General features: G+C 45.8%; 1 protein-coding gene across 1 annotated transcript in view; it reads left to right on the top strand.

The window, feature by feature from the left end:
- The window catches only part of DYNC1H1 (dynein cytoplasmic 1 heavy chain 1), a 2,031,190-nt gene that overhangs the window by 716,450 nt on the left and 1,290,015 nt on the right, over window positions 1-24,725 (top strand). Inside the window, exons 40-43 of the mRNA XM_069637760.1 lie at window positions 12,867-12,988; window positions 17,052-17,217; window positions 17,419-17,582; window positions 24,497-24,626. Coding sequence (XP_069493861.1) covers window positions 12,867-12,988; window positions 17,052-17,217; window positions 17,419-17,582; window positions 24,497-24,626 — 582 coding nt within the window. The remainder of the gene's footprint in view (window positions 1-12,866; window positions 12,989-17,051; window positions 17,218-17,418; window positions 17,583-24,496; window positions 24,627-24,725) is intronic.

The following is a 24,725-nucleotide window of genomic DNA, read 5'->3' as shown; positions in this document are numbered from 1 at the left end:
GTCGTCCTCGGCCACCTCGTCCTCGGAGCTGATAGGCAAGGAGGAGAAGATCTCGGAGGCATATGGAAAGAAGCTGTACTCCAAACCTTCCCTGCACCTGAGTCTACTGAGGAGCAAGAAAGTCAAAGGCCAGGCCCACTTTTGAAGAGAGCAAGGCGGAATGTGTCCAAGATCACACAGTTGAATAGTACTTTTAAAGAGTTGTTGCAAAGAGTTCAAAAAGGGTTGGCTCAAGTTAGGGAAAGTTAGTAGGTCCCAGGTCACCCCAGGACAGAAAGTCAAGGATTTACGGGACACCTTGAACAGTCTGTTGCAAGGGAGACCAGGTGGGACTCAGTACCTGAAATGGCGAGAAAGCTCCAGCGGGGGCAGTTGTTCCTGGCAGCGGGTGCAAGTCGGTGCTTCGTCCAGGGGAAGAGGAGATCTCAACGTGGAGGAAAGTTGGAGGTCGTTGCACTGCCAGGGAAGAAACCAGCCGCAGAGTTTCCCGGTTAAAAGGTAATACCCTTTTATTCGCGGTAGTGGTGAAGCGTGGCTATCCGGCCGCCAGGGTGCTTGGCACAGGCGATTCGACCACGGGACGATCCAGGAAGGCGAAAAAGAGGGCAAACTGGTTATCCCCACCAGCTCAGAGGAAGAAGACTCTCCAGGATGAAGATCTTCTCTGTCGTTGGGAAGTGGTGAGACGGTTCAGCAGGGCTCCACCGGTGGTGTCGTCGTTGCAGGTCAGCTCAGCTTCTCCCTCTTCGGATTCTTTGGTCCTGTGGCGACTTCTGAAGTTCCAGTCCCCAACGCCCTGCTTTTATGCAGAAAACCCCCATTCATCAGTCCTAGCTGTCACTCAAACATGCTAAGTGGCGAGCCGGACGGCTCACCACTGGGCCAATCACACAAGAGTGCGACTTGAGTTGCAGAGGCAACTCAGTCCAGGGTGCCTAAACCCTCCTCCGACACATCCTGTAGACCCAGACAGAGTGGCACCACTTTTGGGGGCTTCTGTGGAGAAGCCCGCCAAAAAGTGGAACAAAGGGCTCGGCTTGGGTTGGAGTTACAGAGGCAAACGCAAACACCATTTTAAAACCGAGTCCTGGCAAAAAGACCCAACCGGGGAATAAATATTAAATAAATAACCCAGGCGTATCTTTAACATTGCACCAAAAAGTGGTGCGTTTAAAATGAATGGGAAAATCCCATGAAAATCGCGTGCCACCAGCCAGAAACTCGACGAGGGGGGACTGCACAGTGCCCCCTCGAAAAACAGACCCAGGGGAAATCTAATTACCCCTACCAGTACTTCCACAATATGATGATTTGTACTGGTTCTGTTCCCAATTTAAGACTAATAAAGTCAGTGGTGACTTTACATGCCCTGGAAGACAGTAGTCCGTCCCAGGGTATGGAGTCTGTTTGGGGGTCACTATGACACCCCTGTGTTACTGCACTGAGGGTGCTGTGTAACACTTACCAAAACCACATGAAACCCTATGGAGTAAAAGACCCCATAGCCCATAAAACACATTACAAAGTCAAAGGTTACCTCAAATCATGTCGGTAAGAGTGGGAGAAAAAGAGGCTCACTCTTAGCAGGAGAAAAAAATAAACCCCAAAAATCCAGCAAAGCTGCTGGGGGACTCACTAGGTTTAGGAAATTAGCCCTAACATGGTGGGACAGCATGACCGCCTATGCTTTCCCTCCCACTCCCCTGGTCCATCGGGGGATCTGCAAGATAAAGGAGTCTTGTCACCTCAGCATCATTCTGATAGCTTCATGTTGGCCGGTGAGACTGTGGTTCTCCGAGCTGCTCAGCCTCTTGGACAGACCACCCATTCACCTTCCGATGGGGCCAGCCCATCTCCTCTCCTAGCAGGGGGGGCAGGGTGATCCACCACGCCCGCAGAAGTTAGCCCTCGCACCGTGGTTCCTGAGCAAGTCTCCCTCAAGCACCTGAGCCTTTCACAGGCTAATCTAGAGATAATTCAGGGCGCCAGGAGCAAGGCTACCAGTAGCCAATACAAGAGCAAATGGACGAGGTTATGTTGGTGGGCGGACTTGAAGGAGATCAACCTCCTTATGTGCACAGTGGATGATGTGCTCTCCTTCTTGGCACACCTTGCACACTCAGGCGTACAGATGGACACATGTCGCACTTATCTGTCAGTCATAGGGGCCGACAAAATTCGGTGGCAGTCTTCTCCTCTTCCAACCCGATAGTAAAGAAGCATTTGGTGGCCCTGTCCAGGCTTTACCCGCCAATTAGCCAGCCACTCCCTGTGTGGGACCTCAATGTGGTGTTGGGGCCCCGTGGCGCACAAACCCTTCGAGCCAATGGCGTCCTCGGACATCGGGCTGTTCACCATTAAAACAGCTTTGTTAGTGGGCCTCACTTCCGCTCGCAGAGGCAGCGAAATCCAGGCTCTGGTGGCTTCAGAACCCTATACCACCTTTCACACGGTTAAGTTAGTCCTGCGGACTCACCCTGCATTGTTACGTAAGGTACCCTCATCTTTCCATCTAAACGAGGAAATAGCCTTACCTACGTTCTTTGCTGACCCCAAGTATGAGGCTCAGAGTATTGCACTGCCTCGATGTCAGGCATGCTCTCAAATACTATCTGGACAGGACCAAGGGCTTCTGCAAGTCAGACGCACTATTTGTCACCTTTGGGGGGGTGGTAGGCCCTGGTATCAAGCATCCAAGACCTCCATTGCAAGGTGGATGATTGCAGCCATCAAGGAGGCCTATTAGGAGCAGCACAAGCCACTGCCAGCTAACATGCACGCCCACGCTGTCAGGGCCGAAGCCACGGCTGTGGGATTCCAACGCAATGTCCCATGGCAGGTCATCAGAAGGACGGCCACCTGGGCCACCCCTCAGCTTTCTGTAAGCATTACTGTTTGGTTGCCGGCTCTAGGTCAGACGCAGCCTTCAGACAGGCGATTCTAAGGAACCCATTTGCTTAAGGAGGGTCTCCTCTCACCCTAGGGCTACATTCATTTGTAATCACCCATGCAGTATGGAGGAAAGGGGACGGGACGTAAGAGTAATTAAGTTACTCATCGTAGTGACTAACGTACTCTTAAGTCACCTTTCCTCCCTAGCTCCCACCATCCTGCCCCCTAACAATACTGGTGTCATTAGGCAATGTTAAAATATTGTCGACCCGTCAATGAGGACTTAGGTCTGGCGCCGGTAGGCGGAGTCAGGGTAGCGCATGCTCCCACGGCTGCACCCCTGCATGCCTTTGAATTTAAAGGGGAAGGTTTTTCTGGTGAAAAAATGTTCCGTCTCCCGTCCCTAGGGAGGGAAACCCATGCAGTATGGAGGAAAGGGGACTAAGGATCAAGAGTACGTAGTAACTTATAATTAATCGCCATTTGTTCTCCTTTCAACTTTTTGGCAAAAACTAGTTCTGTATCACAACTTCATAATTTTACTAGCAATATCCATAATAAACATATTTTCTGATTCACCTAATCAAGGAGAATTAGATAGCCGACCACCAAGTCTGTACCATGTAGCATGGCCATGTGGCACGTTTATGCTTTTTCCATAAAAAGAATAAGTGTTATATATATGTACGTTCTGATGCTTATGAATCTGCTTAGAATCACATGCTGTGCATATAGTCTGACATCTAGTGGAATTTGAAGAGTATTGCATCTTTCTTTCGAAGATCGAAAGGGACGTGGACGTGGCTGTAACACTATCCCTGACTTGACGTTTACTGTACACATAATCCCTCACGCTGTAAGTTATTATCCATATCTGTAACGCTCACCTTGTATCCACAGGGACGCCACCCGACTTGGCTGGATCGCTTCTGAGTTGGATTCACCTCCCCCGCGGACTTGCTCTGCCGTGGATCGATTCTGGAAGAAAGGAGTTCTGTTTTAGCAACAATCACCTTCTCTCAGGGCCTGCCTCCCAAGTGCCTCCCTAGCGATCCCCTTAGAGTCTTCCTCACCTTGTATTTCGAATAGGTGCGCTTTCCGTCCTGCTGTTCAGTGCAGGGGCGCGTTGTGGCTGGGCACCTTACAGCCAAGTTACTTCACTGGTGTGGGCCCGGGAGTCCAGACCTGCTGCGACTCCGCTCTTGAGGTAAGCCTTTAGTTCTTAAAGTGTATGTCCGTAAAAGCTATTGCCCTGTTAATCTTCTCCTTCTCTCATAGGTGCTGAAGGGATTATGGACGTCGAGCTGATGGAGAGTGCAGTGCTCGAGAAGGTAAATGAATGCGTGCAGCACGGCGCTACGAGCGTCTTTTGAATCCGGCTAACCTGTGCTATTCTTCCCTTGCAGGTCGCTGTGAAGTTCCTGGTAGAAGTGCGGCCAGATGGAAATGGAGCGTAGAGTGGAAGGTGCCCAGACAGTTGCTGGTGAGCATGGGCTCCAGGGAAGACTCCGGAGTGATCGAGAAGCTGGATTGCAGAACAGGTAAGGAGGAATAATGGTGTTCTTCTTCTCTTCTTATAGGTGCAGACCAAAAATACTGCGAGCAGTTCTCAGTGAACGTCACGCTGCAAGTGCAGAACAATGCGAAGCACGTGCTTCAGCTCGGGCGTGGCTTAAATAGCATGCAGGTATCCCAAGTGCCACGCCCTAGATGCTAGACTGCATGGTTCAGTTCCGAACTGAACCTTGTGGCGGCAGCCATGTTGATCTATTCCCCAATGGTAACTCCATCTGCCGTATGAGGCTCCAAGACAGGCGAGGGGGGCATGATTGGGCCCTTGGGGGGGGAGGGCCCTTGCAGGAACACTGGTGAGGGCCAGAGACCCAGAGTCCCAAGGCCAGGGGCTATGGTTGTGACAATATCCCTAATTTTATTCTCCACCCGCTCACCAACTCTCACATTTAGAACAGGTTCAGATCTGCCAGAAACACATCTTAGATAGCTATTACAGTTCCATGAGTCGCAGGTGTATGAATTTTATATCTCCAAAATTGCTTGGAAAAGACCTAAAAAACGATACATAGATTAAATCAATCCGCTTTATGGTTGATGAGAAAAAGGCCTAAATATTTGTCCTTTTAAATTAATTGTGAATCTTCGTGTGGGATAAATGGCCCTTCTCCCTTCCAGCCATTTTTCACTGGGTCAGTCTACACCCAGAGTTTTTTCTGTCATTCTCTGTGTTGAAAACTTGCTCTTTGCAGTTGCTGCCCCCATGTTCGCACATTAGTCATGCTCCAGCCAACAAGAACTTCTCCTGTAGTCAACGCCTTCAGAGCCAGCTGGTCTGGAGAACACAGAATTTCGACACCTTTAGCAGGACACTTTATTGCATTTGGTAATTGGATGGGAGATGTGACATTCAGACTGGGAGTGGGAGATTTCCTTGTGAAGTTTCCCACAGCCAGCAAAAATGTTTCTTTGTGTTCATGAAAAAAATGTCAGCCAAAGTGGCTTTTCAAATGTCACTGGAGTTTTGTATGTGAAACCTAATATACATTGCTTTTTGTCAACCCGCAATCATGTCTTTTCCCTGACATTTTTCTGTTAGCAGTGATACATTTTCACATTTAAACTGCTTATATTTGCACACACCTGCGCCACCTGTTTTTGGTGTCACTGTTTAAAAAATCCTGTTTTTTTTAACCAAATTTCTGGCAAAGCGCCTGGAAAAGCACCTACCTTTTTTGATCCTCATGATCAGACAAGCTTCGCGCTGAGAAGGCAAACCGCCAATAATATTAGGAGGGTGGCTCATTTGGTGGAGAAATCCTGTAAAACGACAACTCCGGCGACCCTTTTGGCGCTTGACGCTGAAAAGGCGTTCGATCGGGTGGAGTGTTCGTTCTTATTCCAGGTGATGAACAGAATGGGCTTGGGGACGGGGTTTATAAAAATGGTCACTGCCAATTATAAAAATCCCACGTCGCAGATTTTAGTAAATGGGGAAATGTCTTGGCCATTCAGACTGGAGCGGGGGACAAAGCAGGGGTGCCCCCCTCTCCCCGCTGCTTTATGCAATATATCTGGAGCCACTTCTCCTGGCCATACAAGAAGCGGAAGATATTCAGGGAATACCATTTGGGGGGAGCCCCATAGAGCAGCGGCCTTTGCCAATGACATGTTACTCACGTTAACAAACCCAAGGGAGTCCATCAAGGCAAGCATAGAACTGTTAACTAAATTTGGGGGATCTCAGGTTTACGGGTTAACTTCCAGAAGTCGGAGTTAATGAATCTGTCCCTAGGGGAGCAGGAGGCGAAAGAAACAAGGGCAATCTCCCCGTTCAAATGGAGTCCATCCGGGCTACGTTACCTGGGAGTTAGGATCACACCCTCGCTGGCGGGCTGGTACGGGGCTATTTATGAACCCATATTATTAGCACTCAAAAAAGATTTAAGGAAATGGGGTGCTCTAAGAATATCCTGTCTGGGGAGAGGGGCTGTCCTCAAAATGGTGGTTCTCCCCCGGGTCCTATATCTCTTTCAGGCTATACTCCTGCCGGTCCCGGAAGGTTTTTTTAAGAGATTGGATCGGGCGGTCAAGGAATTTGTCTGGGAGGTTAAGAGGCCGCGTTTGTCCAGGTGACTGCTTACAGCGTCTAGGGGAAGGGGGGGCCTGGCCTTCCCCGACTTTCGCCGCTATTACGAAGCAGCATAATTAAGAGTAATCAGGGAATGGTTTTTGGAGGACTATCTTAAGCATTGGGTAAAAATGGACAGAGCAGTAGCTCGGCACCATTTGGGGGAAGTACTGTGGCTCCCACGTCGGCTGAGACCGTCCCACCTATACTTAAGTGCTATCACGAAGGGAGTACTGGATAGTTGGGACAGGGTGGTGGAGAAGCGGGGGACTACGACCTTCCCATCACCATTCACTCCAATCTTTAACAATGGGGACTTCACTCCAGGGTTGGAGAGGGGGGCGTTTCTGAAGTGGGAGAAGGGGGGCTGTAGAACGTTGAGGGACATGTTCATTGGTGAAAGAGGGAAAACCTTTGAGGAATGCAAGCGGGAGTTCGGGGGTAGGAGAGCGAGAGAGGCACCGATACTTCCAGATTAGGCACTGGGTAATGTCGGGGAGGTAAGGAAGGTTGCCACTCGGGACGTGACGCAATTTGAACGGTTTCTTACTACCCACGATGGGTCCAAAGGATTAATCTCAGATCTATACAGACAATTAGAGTCTGCGGGCCCAGAAACCACTTGGCCATATATGAGGGGGTGGAAACAGCAGCCGGGAGTCAGAATGGGACAAGAGGACTGGGAGAGATTATGGAAGCAGATCCCAAAGGTGGCAAAAACGATTCAGTTGCAGGAGGCCTGGTATAAGTATTTATATGGCTGGCATTATACCCCGGCCCGCCTACAAGCGATGTTTCTGGCAACCTCAGGTGATTGCTGGAGGGGCTGTGGAGAAAAAGGTTCAGCAACTCACATATGGTGGAACTGCCCCATTATGAGGCCTTTTTGGAACGTTGTCGCACAGGCCTTCTCTCAGGCGCTGGGGGAGGGTGCCGGTCGGGATCCTCTGGAGGCTTTACTTTGGAAGAGGGGGTTGGGGGATGAGGAGGAGAGGAGAGGAAGAACTAAAGCGAGAGTGATTTTCACGCTGGCTACGATGGCCCTCGTTGCTCAGAGGTGGAAGAGTCCCACGATCCCGACAGAGCAAGAGTGGTTAAGGAAAATGTGGGACATAGTCTCGCTGGAATGGGCATTTTATGCAACCAACAATAAGTTGGAGAACTTTTCGGCAGACTGGGGAGAGACGTTGGCCTATCTGAAAGGGCAATTTAGGGAACAATGGTGCCCTCGAAGACTCAAGTTGTTGGACATCTACTGTTAAAAGGCTGGGAGGGAATTGACTGGGCAGGAAGGACCATTGGCACTATGACTAGGGTTGGGGGGGGGGTGGATTCTGTTTGATGCGGTTCTGATTTGTTTCCTTTTTTCTTCCCGTTTATTATGATGAAAATAATAAAAAGAAGTTTAAAAAAAGAATAAAAAATCCTGTTTTCACTGTGAAATGGATCTTTGATTTTTTTCCTTTTTTTTGTAAATTAAAATGCTGCTTTTCCTTTGGTAATTACAGATAGGCCCCTTTTCCACATGGCTCTTCAATTATACTTGGTGTTGAGGGGTTTTGGGGGGGGGGGAAGGCCCAGCCATTTTTGTTTGTGTTTAAAACCTTGCTGGTCATGTGAAAGGGACTTCTGTTTGGGGTCCTTCAATTCACCCCACACAACACCCGCAGTATATGCGGAAACAGGGCGCCACAGGCAGCCAACAGGCTCCAAGGGTAGTGGGCTTTACCCAGCGTGTAATTTGCTTCCCAGCAGGCAGATCCATGATGAGGATGAAGAAAGTAAGGTCTCGTTTAGTGCACCCCAGAGTCGGATGGGTAATCCCTGAATGATCCACGTGTGAATAATGAATGGGTGACCTAGACCTGAGATCTATCCGGCAGTTCAAGGGCAAACAGTTCAGCTGCTTCAGGGGTGGTGTTTTCGCTCTATGCAACAAGCAGAGCTTCCCGGGGAACAGCATTGGATAGCGGATGCCATTTTGCCGCAGGGTGTTCTTTGCCTCTTGAAAGGTCTTTCTCTGGTCTTGAACATGAGAGCTAAAGTCTGGAAACAGTTGAACCACTGCATGCCCCGGTAGGGAGAATTCTAAAAAATGTGCTAATTCCCTCCATTTTAGAGACCCCCAGCAACTTTGCTAGATTTTAAGGACTTTTTGTTTTACCTGGAGAGAGTGTGACCCTTTTTCCCACTCCCTCATGTATGTTTGTGTGAATTTTACCCGTGTTTCTTTTGGTTATGGAGTCTAACAAACTCCATAGGCATCATCTTTTACAATTGTGTCACAAAGCACTTCCAGTGCAGTGACACAGGGAAGTCTTCAAGATTTCCTAAGGTTTAAATACCTTCTCTGGGATCAGCTACTGTTTCCCAGAGCAGTAAAGTGAAATTGACCCATGCTGGAGAACAACAGTTACAGATAAGTAACTTGTTCCTTACCTCTTACTGTGGAAGTGCTTGTAACTTCTGCAACTTACACGTCTAATCAGCTTGTGGCCCTACATTTGTTTCTCCATTTTATCAAAGACTCCTAAGAACTTGTGCAGCGAATTTTCCATTGACTTACCAGAAGTGCTTTATCCTATCCAAGATTTCTGCCCATTGACTTTGGTTTAGCCTATTGAAATGAATGACTCTTCTAGTGAACTCTAAAAATATCTGCACTGCTTACGAAATTTGTGGTCTCTTGTGTTCTAATAAAGTTTGCGTTTTACCAACTTTTAAAAAGTGTTATGAATGCCAACAGTAAGATATTAATGTCCCTAGCACCCCTGTTACTGAAGTCACCTGTAGGCTGTATCTGTGGGCCATCCCAAAAGGGTCTTGTCGGATTCAGAAACTCGAAGTGTACAGTATTGAAGTATATTTGTCTGTTACTTTTCTATTGCTCCCTTCTGAAGAAGGCTTTATAATTGACTGATAAATTAATAATTGATTTTGTAAGAAACCTTGTATTTGAATACCTGTAACTGTGAATCTTTGTAACTCCACTACAGCTCACATTTCCCCTCTTGTGATAAGCCTGGCTGCTCAACACGCTACCAAAACTGTGTAGTGCAAGCTTATGCCATGCGGTTTGCAAAGCTTGTCAATTTGGACCGCCGAAACATCCACTTTACAAGTGAGGGCATCGATCTTCGTGCTCCGTGTCTCTGCTACTTTTTTTGTCTTCAAATTCTGATTTTATTAAGTTTTCAACCAAATAGAGTAGTTGGGTTACATTTACAATCGGGGCATTTCAAATCTTGTTTACATTTCCAATTTCCATAATGTTTCCCATCGTTATTCGTCTTCAAACATATAACTTACTTTTCCAACTAGTCTGTTTTTGCCCCTCCCCTTTTCTCCCCTCACCCCCTGGGCAGAGTGTCATCAGAAAGTTATGAATTATACATTTCACATTTTACAAGTGCACTTGGTTGTTGCTTGGGACAGATATTCCACATGATCATCAACTTATATTCAATTTAGGTAACAAAAGAGTCAATAGTTTCAGGGGCTTGGGCCGCCCAGGGGCATATCCCACATTAGAAAATATTAGGGGTAAACTTCAAAACTTCTACTAGTGTTCCCATGCCTCAGTGCCCAGAGAGGATCCAGGCAAGTATTCCTCTACAAAGTTGTTCTACATCATCTCATTCTGGGCTGCTTTTCCGTCAAGGGCGGCAGTGATTTGCTCCATTGTGTATATTTTGGTCACCACTGCGACCCACTCTCTCAGGCTGGGGAGAATGTCCGCCTTCCACTTGATGACCAAATATGCCCTTGCGGCTAGCAGTAGCATAGCTACTATACCTTTTAGTGCAGTCATCTCACCCTCCGACAGCTTAAGACTGAACAGTACCAGGAGTGGTGTGGCCTCTCTGGAGATCCCAGCCACCTTTTTAATCCAACTGAGGACCGCCTCCCAGTATGTCTGGGCCCGGCGACACCCCCACCACACATGCCAGTAGTCCGCCCTCTCCCAACACTGGCGCCAACAGAGTGGGCTCCTTGTCTGAAACATTTTAGATAATCTATGGGGGGGTCATATTGCCACCTGTGAAGGAGTTTAATGGCGTGAAGTTTGTTTTGTGCTGCTATTGATCTTTGGGACGTTCCCCTAGAGATACCATTCCAATCCCCTGGGTCTAGCGCCATGCCCAGGTCCCGTTCCCATCTAAGTTTCAGACTGTCAGTCGAACCCCTCCCCACTTCCAATAATGCTCTGTACATGCAGGAGATCGTGCCACTGGTCCCAGACATTGTATCCAAAAGTTTTTCAAAGGGGGTAAGATCTCTCTGGATTTTATCAGCCCATTCCTTCGTCATGAGAGTGCCCTTTAGCTGCAGGAAGAGGAAGACCAACATTGGGTGAATCCCTAGTGCTTCCTCCAGCTCAGTGATCGCAAGGTATATCCCGTTTGTTCACATTTGTCCAACCCTCTCCAAACCTGCACCGTACCATGATTGGAATCTAGTGTGGTCTTGGATTTCTTCCCGTATACCCGGGGACCATATATGGCTCAATGGGGAGGGCCATGTAGTGACTTCCATGTCTGCGCCTTCCCTCCAGATCTCCCATATTGTGCCCAGTATCGGGTGGGTTCGGAGTCTGCGTGTGAGGTTGTGTCTAGGTACCCAGAGCCAGTCCGCCAATGTACCCAGGGTTAAGTTATGGTTGTCTAGGTGTACCCATTGTAGTTCCTTCCTCCCTCTCAGATGGGGGACTAGCACCCTCAGTTGCACCGCGTTATAATATCGCTGAAGGTTGGGGAGGCCCACTCCACCTTTTTCTTTGGGCAAGATGAGAATTTCATACGATATCCTAGGCTTTTTCCCTAGCTACAAGAATTTAATGATGGCTCTTTTCACTTCCTTAAATGTGTCTGGGAGTTTTATGGGGAGCATTTGGAATGGGTATAGAAACTTTGGAAGGCAGATCTTGATCGCGTTAATCCTATTTATCCAGGGGATCGTGAGCTTTTTCCATTTCGCTAGGTCACTATGGAAGCCTGCCAAGAGTTGGGGGAAATTCGTTTCGTACATGTTCTCTAATTTTCTGGTCAAGTTTATACCTAAGTACCGGAGGGCATTACTCTCTAGTACCAGTCCTAATGTGGAGAGGGCGGAGGCGTCATCGGGGGCGAGCACCTTCAGTGGGAATAGTATAGATTTTGACCTATTAATTTTGAAGCCCGAGAGGGTACCATATTTCTCAATCAGGAGTATGGCCCTAGGAATGGTCGTCAGAGGGTTTTTGACATGAAGTAGGATGTTGTCTGCATAGAGGGCTATTTTGTATTCTCTGCCGGTCATCTGCAGGCCTTCCGCTTGCAGACAGTGGGCAGCCCTGCCTCGTACCTCTGCTAAAATCAAACCACCTTGAGTATTCAGAGTTTACTATTACCGCGGTCTTGGGGAATGTGTATACTGTCTACGGAGGGTAGGGGTCTGTTGCTACTTTTAAGTGCCAGTAGACTGGTTGAGAGCAGCACATCAAGCTGAAAAGGATCGGGTGCCGGAGATGAGGAAGAAGGTAGAGCAGCATCGGGTTTGGCGAACTGGTCCATTTTCGCCTGCTTTCTGGGGTTTACTCTGATGTCTGTTTCCCAAGGTACAGTATCGCAGTGCACCACCAAGCATGATACCAGCGCATCCTATAGTATGCAACTGTGGGATAATTGCAGTATGTTTGAGCGCTGTATTGGGGGATCACAGTTCAGGCTCTTAATGTCCATGAATGATTTTAGACACCAGCACCCTTTGCACAATGTTTATGGCCGTCGGGGGAATCTGAGGGCAGGAATCTCACATGCTCAGGACCCTTGTCGCGGGCCAACGGCAAAGGCGGGACGGGTACCCCCACCGAACCGCAGGATTACATATGATGTGGAAATAATCGCGTTTCTGCGATTGCCGGCTTTATAAGGTGGCAGGGGCTTTCGCAGGTCGATGTTCATAAAGGGGGAGATCCATTAGGGACACGGCTTTGCTCCGGGGGTCCAGAGCAACACAATGACAGCAAGTGGCACGCTGCTTGCTCCACGGCGGGCACGGGCACTCGCTTGCAACAAGGGTGCTAAACGGAGCACAGACAAGGGAGAGTGATTTCCCCCCCCCGCTCCCACGCCAGCATCAACCACGCACAGCGGGGAAAAACAACTTGTAACATTGTGGTCCAACCACTGCATAGTGCAAAATGCATACCATGCCATTATAAATGTATAGTAGCTTCAGAAAGACCATTATATGGTATGTAATGTTGTATTTCTGCTCTTTTTTCTTAAGAGCAATGTTTGACCTGGTCTGCAATGTCTTTTAAATCAACCTATTTTGATTCTCTTTACAGATGGTTGAACATGGTGGATTCTATCGTACATCAGATCAAACATGGGTGAAACTAGAAAGAATTCAGTTTGTTGGAGCTTGTAACCCACCAACAGACCCTGGAAGAAAACCACTTTCACACAGGTGAGGTTTATTTAACCTATTGGTGATGAACCTTTATTGAAATGTGACAATGTTTATTAAGGCTTTTAAATCGCTGCTTGACAACTCTAAGAGGTGATATTTTCATTTATTTGTTGTGCATTGTTAGGGAAGATTTATTTTTTGCAACTTTCCCTCCATAGTTCCTGTGGACCCAGATTATTTTTTCTGTTCTTAAATTTGCCCTGTTTATTTTAAGATAAGTCAAGCCTTCAGCTTCACTTCCCCTGCCATTTGCTAATTGTTATGGGGAAACTGAGAAGTCCTTCAGAATCTCAGTACTGGGAAACTTTGTTTCGTTTTTGGATTCTTTTACTTTTTAACATAGCACACAGCACCTTGCAGTTAAATGCGGATACCTTTGATCACACTAGCTTTTGACACTTGGGATTTTTGCTTACTTGCAGCAGATACATTTTTTAAATGTTTGTATTTTTAGTGTGCACATTCACATTTACTTCATATGGCTTCTAAACATGGCTAGCGCCCCTTCCTGTGCCACGACAATTTTGCTTGCTTCCTTGGCTATATTGTTTACCTTATTCGTGCCTTTCCAGGTCAGGAAATGTCTTACAAGGTCATTCACTTGTCCAGGAAAGCTGCTGCTTTCGCGGACTAGTGATACATTTGTGTGTGGCACAGGAAGGGGATGGTACTGTCTAGTCCTACTCCACATCCGTGGTGCCTGAAAGTCTAGGTGTGGGGCAAATGTGAAAGCAGTAGTTGTCCCCGATTGGAAAACTACTGGCTGTTGGAATGGTGCAGATCCTTACCATTGGGTGGCTTGGACTGCAGCTCGGATTTTGGATAAGAGGACCTCAGCAGCCATTTCTTCAGATCATCATTGGAGCCAAGAATGCCTTGAACAGACTGCTGAAAATCCAAAGACGACTCCTGAAGAGGCCCAGCATCCCTTCCTATGTCCATCCTGTGACGCCCTGCTCCTCTGCCTGATGTCCAAAGACTGAGCGGTTCTTCAGCTTTTGAACTAGTCGTACCTACTAGTCTCAACGCCTTCCCAAGGTTTCTGCACTTCTGAGCCTTTGGAAGTGTCCCTGGGCTGCCCGGTGGACTGAATAGCTCTCTCGTAGGCTACCTCGCCAGAAGTGTCGCCAATCTGCGTTCAAGTCAGGAACTTGGGTGGTCGCCAGACTGTGCCACAAGTCACCTTCTCCCCGAATTTCAGCATCCTACCATCCTACCATCAAGGGCTCCTGTCCTGGAGCAGCTTTTGTGACCGTGACGAAGGATGCCTGTTGTCGCCTGTCATCACCTGTCGATGACTGTGTGTGGAGACAGTTGCCGTAACTCCCCTTACTCCAACCTGTGAACTGTCCTGAGGAGGTCAGCATGAGGGTTAATTGCATTCCTTCATTGACAGAGGTTGCAACTTGCCACTGCAACGGACCGGAAGAATTCTCCTAGACACTTTTTAGTTTTAGCCTTACCACGTTTGGCTTTTAACAGTGGTTGGTGGTCAAATATGGCCATGCCACAATGTTTTTGCTTGTCCTTTGGCCATCTCGTCTTTTAGCCTTTTTCCTGACCTGTGAGGCCAGGAAAATCCTTATATGGACTTCCAGTGCCACGGGAAAGCAGAGGCTTTTGGCGGGCTACTGGAGGGCTATGTGTGTTTGCTGCCAGGAAGTGGGCTGGGACTGTCTGGTCCCAATTCACAAGCTGGTGCCAGTATGTCTGAGTGGTATGCATGAGTTTTGCCGTCAGTGGTCCTGATCGGACCACTTCAGGGGTGTGTGTGTTGGCCAGATCTGTCATTGGCTAATGGGAGTTTCTGCTCTTACCTGTTTTTTAGGATAAGAAGAGGGCCCATACACCCACTCTAGAGAGATACTGGAAGAACCTGAAGGAGCCAAGAATCCTATTCAGCAACAAGACTTGTGAGGATACTGTGGACCCGTCGGAAGAAGGCCTGGCGACCAACTTCTGCTGCTGCCCTGGTAGAGCCCTGTCCTGTGCAAGATCTCCAGCAGTCCTATGAAGGAGCTCCAACCCTTGGAGTGGAGTGAACATCCATTCTCAACGTCCCCTCTGAGTCCTATGAAGAAAAGTCTTTGGAAGTGCCCCTGCACTGCCCAGTGTCTGATCCGCTGAGTTTGGCCTGCCATGCTGCAGATGTCGCTGTTCCGAGTTGAGGCTTAGAACTTGGGGGGGGATCCTCGGCTTGGGCAACAAGACTTGTCTCTTCTCAATTTCATAGTCCTAGCATCAAGGGTACCCGAGATAGGAGGCAAAGTCTGACCCACAGCAAGTGAATCCCTTTACGTCGCTGTGCATCGGTGGCAGTCGTCTGAAACTGCTTACCTGTGTCCGTTCCTGTCTTGAGAGGGGCCCTGCATCAAGATGTTTTGCATTTCTTCCCTGGAAGACCTTGCACCAGCATTAGTTCGATGACCGGAGAAGTGCTCGAACCTGCAACCCCTAGGGATAAAGTGCTGAGGCTGACGGCGGCAAAAAGCAACCTTGGACCCTGTTCAACAGACCTGCCAAATTACATGAAGAATCTGATTACCAGGGGTGAGTTGTCGCGATACTTACCTGAACCCCTTACTCCCTTTCTAAAGTTTTGGTAACTTTTAGAAACTTTGTATTACGTTGGCTTTGCCGTTGTTTCTTCACTCTAGCACTACGAAAGTTTGGAACATGTTTGTTAGTCAGATTAACTTGTCCCTTAACACTTGGAACTGTTCACTGGACCCCAGTGACCCTGCCTTCAATGTTTCCATCTTCACAAAACTGTATGAAGTTTGCCAGTTGCCAGTTTTGACAGTCCCAGTGCAGTGCAGGAGTCCCCCGACGTCCTCCCTCTTGTACCCACAACTGAGGCCCATGAACAGTGAGATCTGCAGAGCTGCACAGGAATAGAAGTCATCAGCTGCATCTTTTCTTCTTTACCAAGGTACTGTAAAACAAGTCTAAGAGAATGTAACTCTTATTGTAGAAGTGCTTGTAGTTTCCACAGCTCACTTCTAATCAGCTTGTGGCCCTACATTTGATTCTTTTACCCAAAGACTCCTAAGAACGTGTGCAAAGACTTTCCATTTACTTACCACACGTGCTTTATCCTATCCAAGACATTTGCCCATTGACTTTGGCTTAGCCTATTGAATTGAATAACTCTTCTAGTGAACTCTAAAAGTACTTACCTGCTTAGGAGTTTATGTGGCCTCTTGTGTTCTAATGACCTTTGCCTTTTACCAACTTTTAAAGAGTCTTCTGAATGCCAACAGTAAGGTATTATTGTCCCCCAGCACCCTTGTTACTGAAGTCACCTGTGGGTGTAGGTTGTGTCTGTGGGCCATCCCAAGGGGGTCTTGTCTGATTCACAAACTCAAAGTGTACATTATTGAAGTGTATATTTGTGTTCCTATTCCATTGCCCCCTTCTGAAGAAGGCTTTATAACTGACTGATAAGGTTTCTTGCATAAACAATTTGAGTGTAAGAGTTTATTTGAATCCCTGTAACTGTGAATCTTTGTGTAACTCCACTACAGCTCACATTTCCCCTCTTGAGATAAGCCTGGCTGCTCAACATGCTACCAAAACTGTGTAGTACAAGCTTGTACCAAAGGTTGGGTTGTCTTTACCTGTAGTTATAGTTGTTTGTAGTGTTCCCAGAGGGTACTGCATTCAAACATTGCCTAACGGGTATTGTGGTGCAGGCGTACCTCCCTAGCCTCAAAGCGGGTATGGGCAGGAGGGGCGAATTCCTGCAATTTGTCACAATTGATAATAGCCCAATCACTCATAAGCGTGAAGCCAGCCTACTACATTACCGTTGATACAAGCTTTTTGGCCATCCTGCTAATACATTTAGTGGTTTGTCTTCTTTAATGCTCACTAGAGTTTCTGAAAAAGCTTCCTCTTTGGTTATGTACCAAGTTCTTGTTAATAAAGGCTATTGTGCTGACATTGTGATGTCTCAGATATGGACCGGGATGAAGTAGATGTCTAAATACAAACACATTTTCACAGTCTTATTACTTGTTAAATATATATGCCTTTAACAGTGCTATTTTCTCTTCAGATTTTTGCGTCACATTCCTGTTGTCTATGTTGATTATCCTGGCCCTGCCTCATTGACTCAGATCTACGGAACCTTCAACCGTGCAATGTTGAGGCTTATTCCTTCACTACGTACATATGCAGATCCCCTCACTGCTGCAATGGTCGAATTCTACACCATGTCTCAGGTATTTCAGATTCATTATACACATGTGACAACTCATGTATATTCATCCTTTATCACATGCTGACTGAGTACATAAATTGAATTTTTTATTAAAAGAAAATGTTAGTAAGTTGATTGTGGACAGATCACAAATTAAATAGTTCATGAATTGTTAAAGAAAGGCATATCCATAAAAGTATATATATATATTTTTTCTTTTCAGGAAAGATTTACACAAGACACCCAGCCACATTATATCTATTCTCCCCGTGAAATGACACGATGGGTGAGAGGGATATTTGAAGCTCTGAGACCACTTGAAACATTACCAGTGGAGGGTCTCATAAGGATTTGGGCCCATGAAGCCCTACGTCTTTTCCAGGACCGGTATGTGATACAGTAAAGTTGAACTTTATTTGGATGTCATCACTCCCAGTTATGCACAGTCGCTATTTTGACTTGAGAGCAAGGACCCTGTAAGTGGCCTATTTTAAGAGAAACAGGAGCCACCAAAACAGTACTGGATGCTTGGCCTGTGGGGCCTCATGCAAGCCCATTCTTCATTTTGTAGTTTTACCCCAGATTCAAGGATCTTGGGGCCAAGTATTTAAAGCCAATTTTGAGATTAAAAGGCATCCAAAGGGTAATTTATGCAATGGACCTTTGCAGGAATAGTGAAGATCTAAATGTCTTGTGCTTTGTAGCCAAATAATTGCACAGGTCATGGCTGAGAAGGACGTGTATGATGCGTAGCGGCGGGGGACATTTTGTGTAAACTTTGTTTCCTATTATAAATAAGACATGTTTTCCATTCAGGGAAAGAGTTAGCAAGTAGTCCTGGAGTAAACTGTGGGTTCGCGAACAGAGGAGTGAAGGGCGAGGGAAACGTGGTGATGTGATGTTTCTTAATCGACTGGTCCCATATTTCCTCCAATAGCCTAGTAATCTGTCTTTGGTGTATATCGGGGGACCTATCCATCCTAGGCAACCACAGTTTATCTCCCATTGTAGGCCCCACTATAGCTCTTTCCATATGATGCACATTCTATTGGACCCCTACCCGAACCATTCCTTTATCACTCGCAGCTGTGCAGCTCGATACTATTCTCAAGTTAGAAAGTCCTACTCCACCTCTGGTTGGGGGAAGCATTAATGTTTTCAGTTTCGGGGGGTGGGGGGTTGTTATTCCATCTAAAGTTCGATAATGTCTTATGTAATGAACGAAAGAAAGCGGCTAGAACCCTAATAGGAAGGGCCTGAAATAGATATAATACCAAATTGATTCCGCCCTAGCCATGAGACCATGACCGGGGACCAAGAATGGAGAATCTTCTGAATCTCCGCCAACAGCGGGTAGAAGTTAGCGGAATGCAATTGCCCAAGTGAGTGAGTTATAGTAACTCCCAGCACCCGAATGCCTTCCTGCTTCCAACAGAGCTGTGACACTTCCATTGCTTTGGACAATTTGTTTTGTGTAAGCCCGAGGTTTAACATTTCAGACTTTGTAATATTAATGTTTAACCCAGCTATTCTGCCAAACCTTTCCAATTGGGTGAGTGCTGCAGGTAACAAAGCTTCTGGGTTTAGTGATCATTAGAAGCATATCATCTGCATATGCCATTCATTTGAGTCCTCTCCCCCCAAAGATATGCCTTGTACAGTATCCAAAAGTGGTGATAATGGAGGTTCTAAGTGAATAGTGTAAAGAACAGGTGAAAGGGGGCACCCCTGTTTTGTCCCTCTATGAAGAGACACTTGTGAGGATAGCTAGATGTTTTTTTAGCAGTCCTGGCTGAGGGATTCACATAATTTGCTCGTACCATTGCTACAAACAAAGGACCGAACCCATGGCAATTACAGTGTTAAACAGGAAAGACCATTCCACTAGGTCAAATGATTTCTCAGTGTCTAATGACGCCAATATGGCCTTCTCCTTTTTAGCCACCTTTTCTATAAGGTGACAAATTCGCAGAATATTAACTTGGGTTTGCCTTCCTTTTATAAATCCTGTCTGATCAGGATGGATAACGTTAGACATAATGGCTTCTAATTGATTAGTGAGAATTTTAGTATATATTTTTGGGTCAATATCTAGAAGAGCAATCGGGCGATATGACGAACATTTTACCAGGTCTTTCCCTGGATTCGGAATCAATATTATTTTGGTTGGTTATTTTGCCAGTCTTGGTAAAGAAATTGTAAAGGTCAGTTAGTATTGGGGCATGGTTTTTTATAGGAGGCCGCCACATACCCATCCAGCCCCGGTGATTTATTTGTGGGGATATTAGCTATTACATACAACACTTCTTACCAGATAATATCGTTATCTTAGGTTGCCCTATCCGGTGTCCCTTTCCGCTTCTGATTTTTTTTTTTATATCTGACTTGATAACAAGTATTTCCTCAGTTTGGGGGTCTGACATGGATTGACATGCTCATGAATATTCCCTGTCGTCGGGCTGGGAATCCTCGGTTTAAAGAAATAACTGTTTGTTTCGTTTCTAAACTGTCTTTCTAAAGTATGGTTTGTGCTCCACGTTGTACATTTAACTCTTCTTTGTGTATATATCGATTTCCTTATTTTGAAACATATTTTCCTTGATGCATGTATTGGCAAATCGATTTTTTTTTAATTTACCCATGTTAACATTATCTTGCTTTTTAAGCCCTTGTATTTACGAACTATACTGGTCCTCATTACCAAAAGTTAAGTTCATATGTTTGTGTGAATCTTTACAGGACAACTAGATTGGCATTCACCACTCTTTACCAATAGTGAGTCTGAAAAACCGCCCAACTTACCCATTGACAGCCTATTTCCCCATTTATGGAGAAAGTTCCAACTGCATCTCTTTGGAGGGAGCCTTATTTATTCTATTTTACTGCCTAGCTTTGTGCAGCTTTTCTCCGAGTCCTCACAAAGTGTCATCGATCTTTAAAGATGTGTGTTCGGAAATGTTCTTATCAATGATACATCTTCCTGACCTGTGTCAACCCCAAAACGTTTTGCTTTGACTAGGTAACTATTTTACCTTGTCCCTAGGTGAAGGGAATTTTTTTCCCTTCTCACCTAGTCATTTACTCTTTTTGTGGGTGACCTTTTTATGTACCTCCAAGTGTATGGTTGAAGTTATAGTTTCCTATAACTTTTGGGCTTAGTTTGGGTTACCCCTATGGGCTCTCCTGCTAATTTCCTTTTCATGTACTTGGGTGAACTACAGTTCCCAAGTAGTAAAGAGGGATTTGCATCCCGTCTTTACATTTTTATATAGTGAGACAGCACACCCCACCTTATGGGGAGTACAGTGTATCCACTTTCTTGCCTGGTAACATTGTGCTACAATTGCGAGTTTTACATGAATGGCTGGTGGCAGTAAGTCTTTATTACTCGCAGGCTGTTAATTCAACCTCAGTAATGCACAGAAGGGCCACACTTTTTCTAAAATGGTGGGCTCCTTCTTTTTTTTGCCCTTTCTTGCGCTTGCTGTTACTGAGGTCTTCCGCCCTGCCATTCTAGGCGGCAACGACCTCAGTGGCTGTTTTGTTCTCATGGGGTATCCTGTGGATTTCCTGCCCAGGCTCCAGAGTGTCTGGAAAGGTAGGAAGCGAGGGAGAAGTCCAGAACTCTGCAGCCCTTTTTCTTCCACCTTGCCTGAATGGGAACAACTACCAGTGGGGGGCTGGCTGTCCTATTTGTACAGTCAAACTGCCCATTTCTGTAAAATGCGGGGAGAGAATGCAGAAGTTGTGCTGTAGTTCCTGATAAAAACTCTGAACCTGGAAGCTGCTGAAAAGTCGACCACTTGAGCCAAAACCGAAGAGGATGATGAAGAAAAACGTGGCAGAGATGATTTCCAGCGACCGCAGAGCCTGCTGTGTATCCGGAGTCTTCTGTAGCCCTTCCTTCCAATCGACCTGGGGATCCTGAGATGGACGACCCCCACCCCAGAGCCTGGTGAGACACACTCGACTCAAGAAGACCTACATTTTGAGCCATCCCACGTTGTGAAGCGACCTTGCGTGGCTGCAATACCCCAATACCCTGGGACCCGAGCCATTGTGCGGTGCACAGTCTTAAGAATTCTTGATCTTCCCGAAACTTCATGGGCATCCTGCTGGTCCTCAAGAGACATGAATCGTGTCCGAAAAGTCCCCTCACCTGTGTGCTGGACCTTGTAAATGACGAGAATACGACCAGCGATATTCTGTCTACGCTGTGCTCCTGAAAAAGGTGCCAAATCCAAAGAGCCGCATCCAGCCACGAGGAAAATCTTGCCTCTAGCTGTCTTCTTCTGTGATCCCAGCTACAAAAGTCCTTCCGAATTCCTGTCTTCTAGACCAAGGAATCCATCGACCAGGGGGATTTGGCTGCATTTCGTGAAGTCTTCTTGCTGTAACACTTCTTCCTTGCTGAGGTACTGTCTTGGCTAGGGTATTTACTTAACTTCAGTCTCTTGTGATTCCTGTGTATCCGTGGGCTGCTACTGTGATTGGGAGGTCTCTCGCCCAGTTCTCCCAGGCCAACTACTGGAATCCTCCTAAGGTGCCTCCCCTGAAGTCCCTGGACACTAACTTTCAAAGTGAACTACTTACTTGTTTGCCCAGTGTTCGTCAGGAACTCTGGCTTTGCCTGCAAATGAGACCTATAATATTCTGCCTACTGCTGGCTCCTAGACCACTAGGATCCTGCTTCTGTCTCTGAGAGAACTCATGTACTAGAATTGGGAAGGGCTGCATAATTTAAAGGGTCAAAACAAGTGTTGAAAAGTGTAGTTACTTGTAAAAGAGTTAGTTGGTAACTTTAAACTCTGAGTGAATAGTTACAAAAAGTTATTACTTACCTTCAATATGTTCTGCCATTCTGAAAAGTATATATAGGATTAACTTAACTTGAATAAGCTGTGTGCCTTTTTAAATAAGTATTCCCAAAGTCTTAATTTCCTTAGAAACTGTCTCGCCATTGTAACAGAAAGTAGATGGGTTAACTTACTCACCTGTGAATTGGGTACCTCTCTTCCAAAAAGTAATGCTGCTGGTTTCACTTATTATTCCTGTTAGAGTAATTGTATGAGTGTCCCCAATTGGGTCTTGCTTCCCCTGACTTGCTGTTAGCCTGTCCAGAATAAGTCTGCCAAGGTCATACTTGCCTTTTAGGTTGCTGTTAGCTCCTTACAAAAGTATATAGAGGTTTTACTTAACTTGCATAGCTGTGTGCCATCCAAAATAAGGTAACTTTATTGCTTCCCTTAGCCTGTGAGCTGAAAAGCAACTGTAATTTAATCTTACACCCCAAGGTCCAACTCCTCTAGAATAACTGTTATCCTGAATCAGAGTTATAGGTTAATACAGTTCCTGGAATAAGTGTTCCACTATTCTGAAAAGTATATTGTCCAGTTGAAAAACGTATTTCTTGCTGAGCATCACCGTACAACTGCTAGGGTCTACTACCCTGTATTAAATTAAGTAATCCAAAAGTAACTATTGGTTTTGACTTCCCGAGAACTGCTGTTAGGTGTTACAATTTAGGGTATATAATAATAATAATAATAATAATAATCTTGTGTTTTAGTCCAAAATGTGAACTTTACACAAAATTTGACGGATATATCAACACATAGTACATAACCAATTCACTAAATCAACAAATATCACAACACTATCACAAAACAAAACATCAAAACACCAAACATCAAAACACATGAATGAAATAAGAGTGTCAGAATGACATGCTAAAAAATGAAATGAAATCACAAAGTAAAAATGTCATGACCTATCACATCATACAGCAGTACATCACAATGGAATAAAACAAAATTAAAATGGAGTGAAGTGTGGCGCTAAAATGAACGAGAGAGAAGATACTGCTTCAACTCTCTATGATTAATGACATTAATTCGGCAGTAAGTTCCTGACATGTGCCCACACTCTAAACAGAGCAAGCTCAGATGATAGTGTCTCAATTAAGACAATAGTCCCAAAATGGATCTCCAAGGATGGTCTCATAGCTATGTACCAATTTTCCCAGCATACTCATATACAATGGTCCCAATTTAGTGCAAGAAGTGAGCACATGTCTGGCGGTCTCCAAAAAATCAGATCTCCCACGGATATGACAGGACCTATCCTTTAATACCAAGTCCTGGTGGGGGCTTGTAATAGCAAGGGCCTGTAATTGGTTGTTACGCAACCTCAACAGGAAATCCCTTACATCCGGGTCCGGACACAGGAGCAAATAGGGTTGTATCCTCCTGTGTCTATGCACTACATGAGACACTGCCTTGTACCCTTTCTGCTTTGCTTAGTGGGAATAATTTTCACACCAGTCCCATCGATTTAGCTTAAGTACAAATGATTTTTTCAAGTGGGCATATGATCGCATTCTCTTTGTGGCTTGAATCCAACCAATCCTCAGAAAGTGGGATTCATTAAGATGTTTAAAATTACCCCCACGTGGGATATTTTCTGAGTCATAATTGTTTCCCACTACTGCAAGCAGTTTACACACAGGTGAAGTACATGATTTCAAATAAAAAACACCCCGAGCACGCAGGCCATTCCCTTCAGTGAGGTTAAACCTAATTCAAGCCTCAGATATTCATGGAACAAGCCGGCCCTAGGCCTAATACTGCCCGCCAATAATGGCCCTCTAAGATGTTGAGCCAATTCAGGTCCTGCATGGGCAGAGCTTCCAGGCCGTAAAGCATGGCCGGCACAAAGCACTGTTGGTACATCTTAACAATGCCAGCCATACTGTACCCTGAATGCCCCATAGGGTATATGCTTTGGTCTGTGTACCTACAAGCATACTGTTGTATGTTTATAATTGTGGTTATATATAATGTGATGGTACTTATTGCCCCCAAGATTTATCTTGGCCTAGTTGTATTTAAATAAACCATTTATTTTTTACAATACATAGTGTGTCAATGTTTCTTTGGACAATATATGTCCTACAGTTTAATTGTAATGATTCTACAACCCCATCTCCCTCCTAAAATAAGCCTGGCTGTTCTGTCTAAGATACCCTGAACTCAGGTGGTACAGCCTTGTTACAGCCTTATACTAAGAGTGGATTGTTTTACTGGCTCAGTTGTATGGCTTCGATGAAGTCAGTGGTAGGGCTTCAGATAAACTGTCCTAACAATCTGCCTACACGTCCTTTCGGCCTCTCTAAGACTTTACACCATGTATCCTGTCTTTGTCCCGTGTGACTTCTGTGATGCTTCTGGGTTTAAAGTACATGCCTAGTTGGTGGAAATTTTACCTGACTTTTAATCATTTTAAATGTGTATTTATTATAGGCTTGTTGAGGATGAAGAAAGACATTGGACTGATGAGAACATTAACATGGTTGCACTAAAACATTTCCCCAATGTTGAGAAGGAAAAGGCGCTTGCCAGGCCCATCTTGTACAGCAATTGGCTCTCCAAGGTAATCTTATGTTCTTAATGTCCGTTGTGTGTTGTGCATTTTATTCAGTCAGAGCAGATGGATCTCAATTCCATGATTTGAGTTCCTTTAGTTAACTTT

Source organism: Ambystoma mexicanum, chromosome 14, assembly GCF_040938575.1.
Source record: "Ambystoma mexicanum isolate Mex_15411 chromosome 14, UKY_AmexF1_1, whole genome shotgun sequence".
NCBI classification, from domain to species: Eukaryota; Metazoa; Chordata; class Amphibia; order Caudata; family Ambystomatidae; genus Ambystoma; species Ambystoma mexicanum.
The sequence above is the reverse complement of the archived record's forward strand: the minus strand, read 5'-3'. Positions and strand labels throughout refer to the sequence as shown.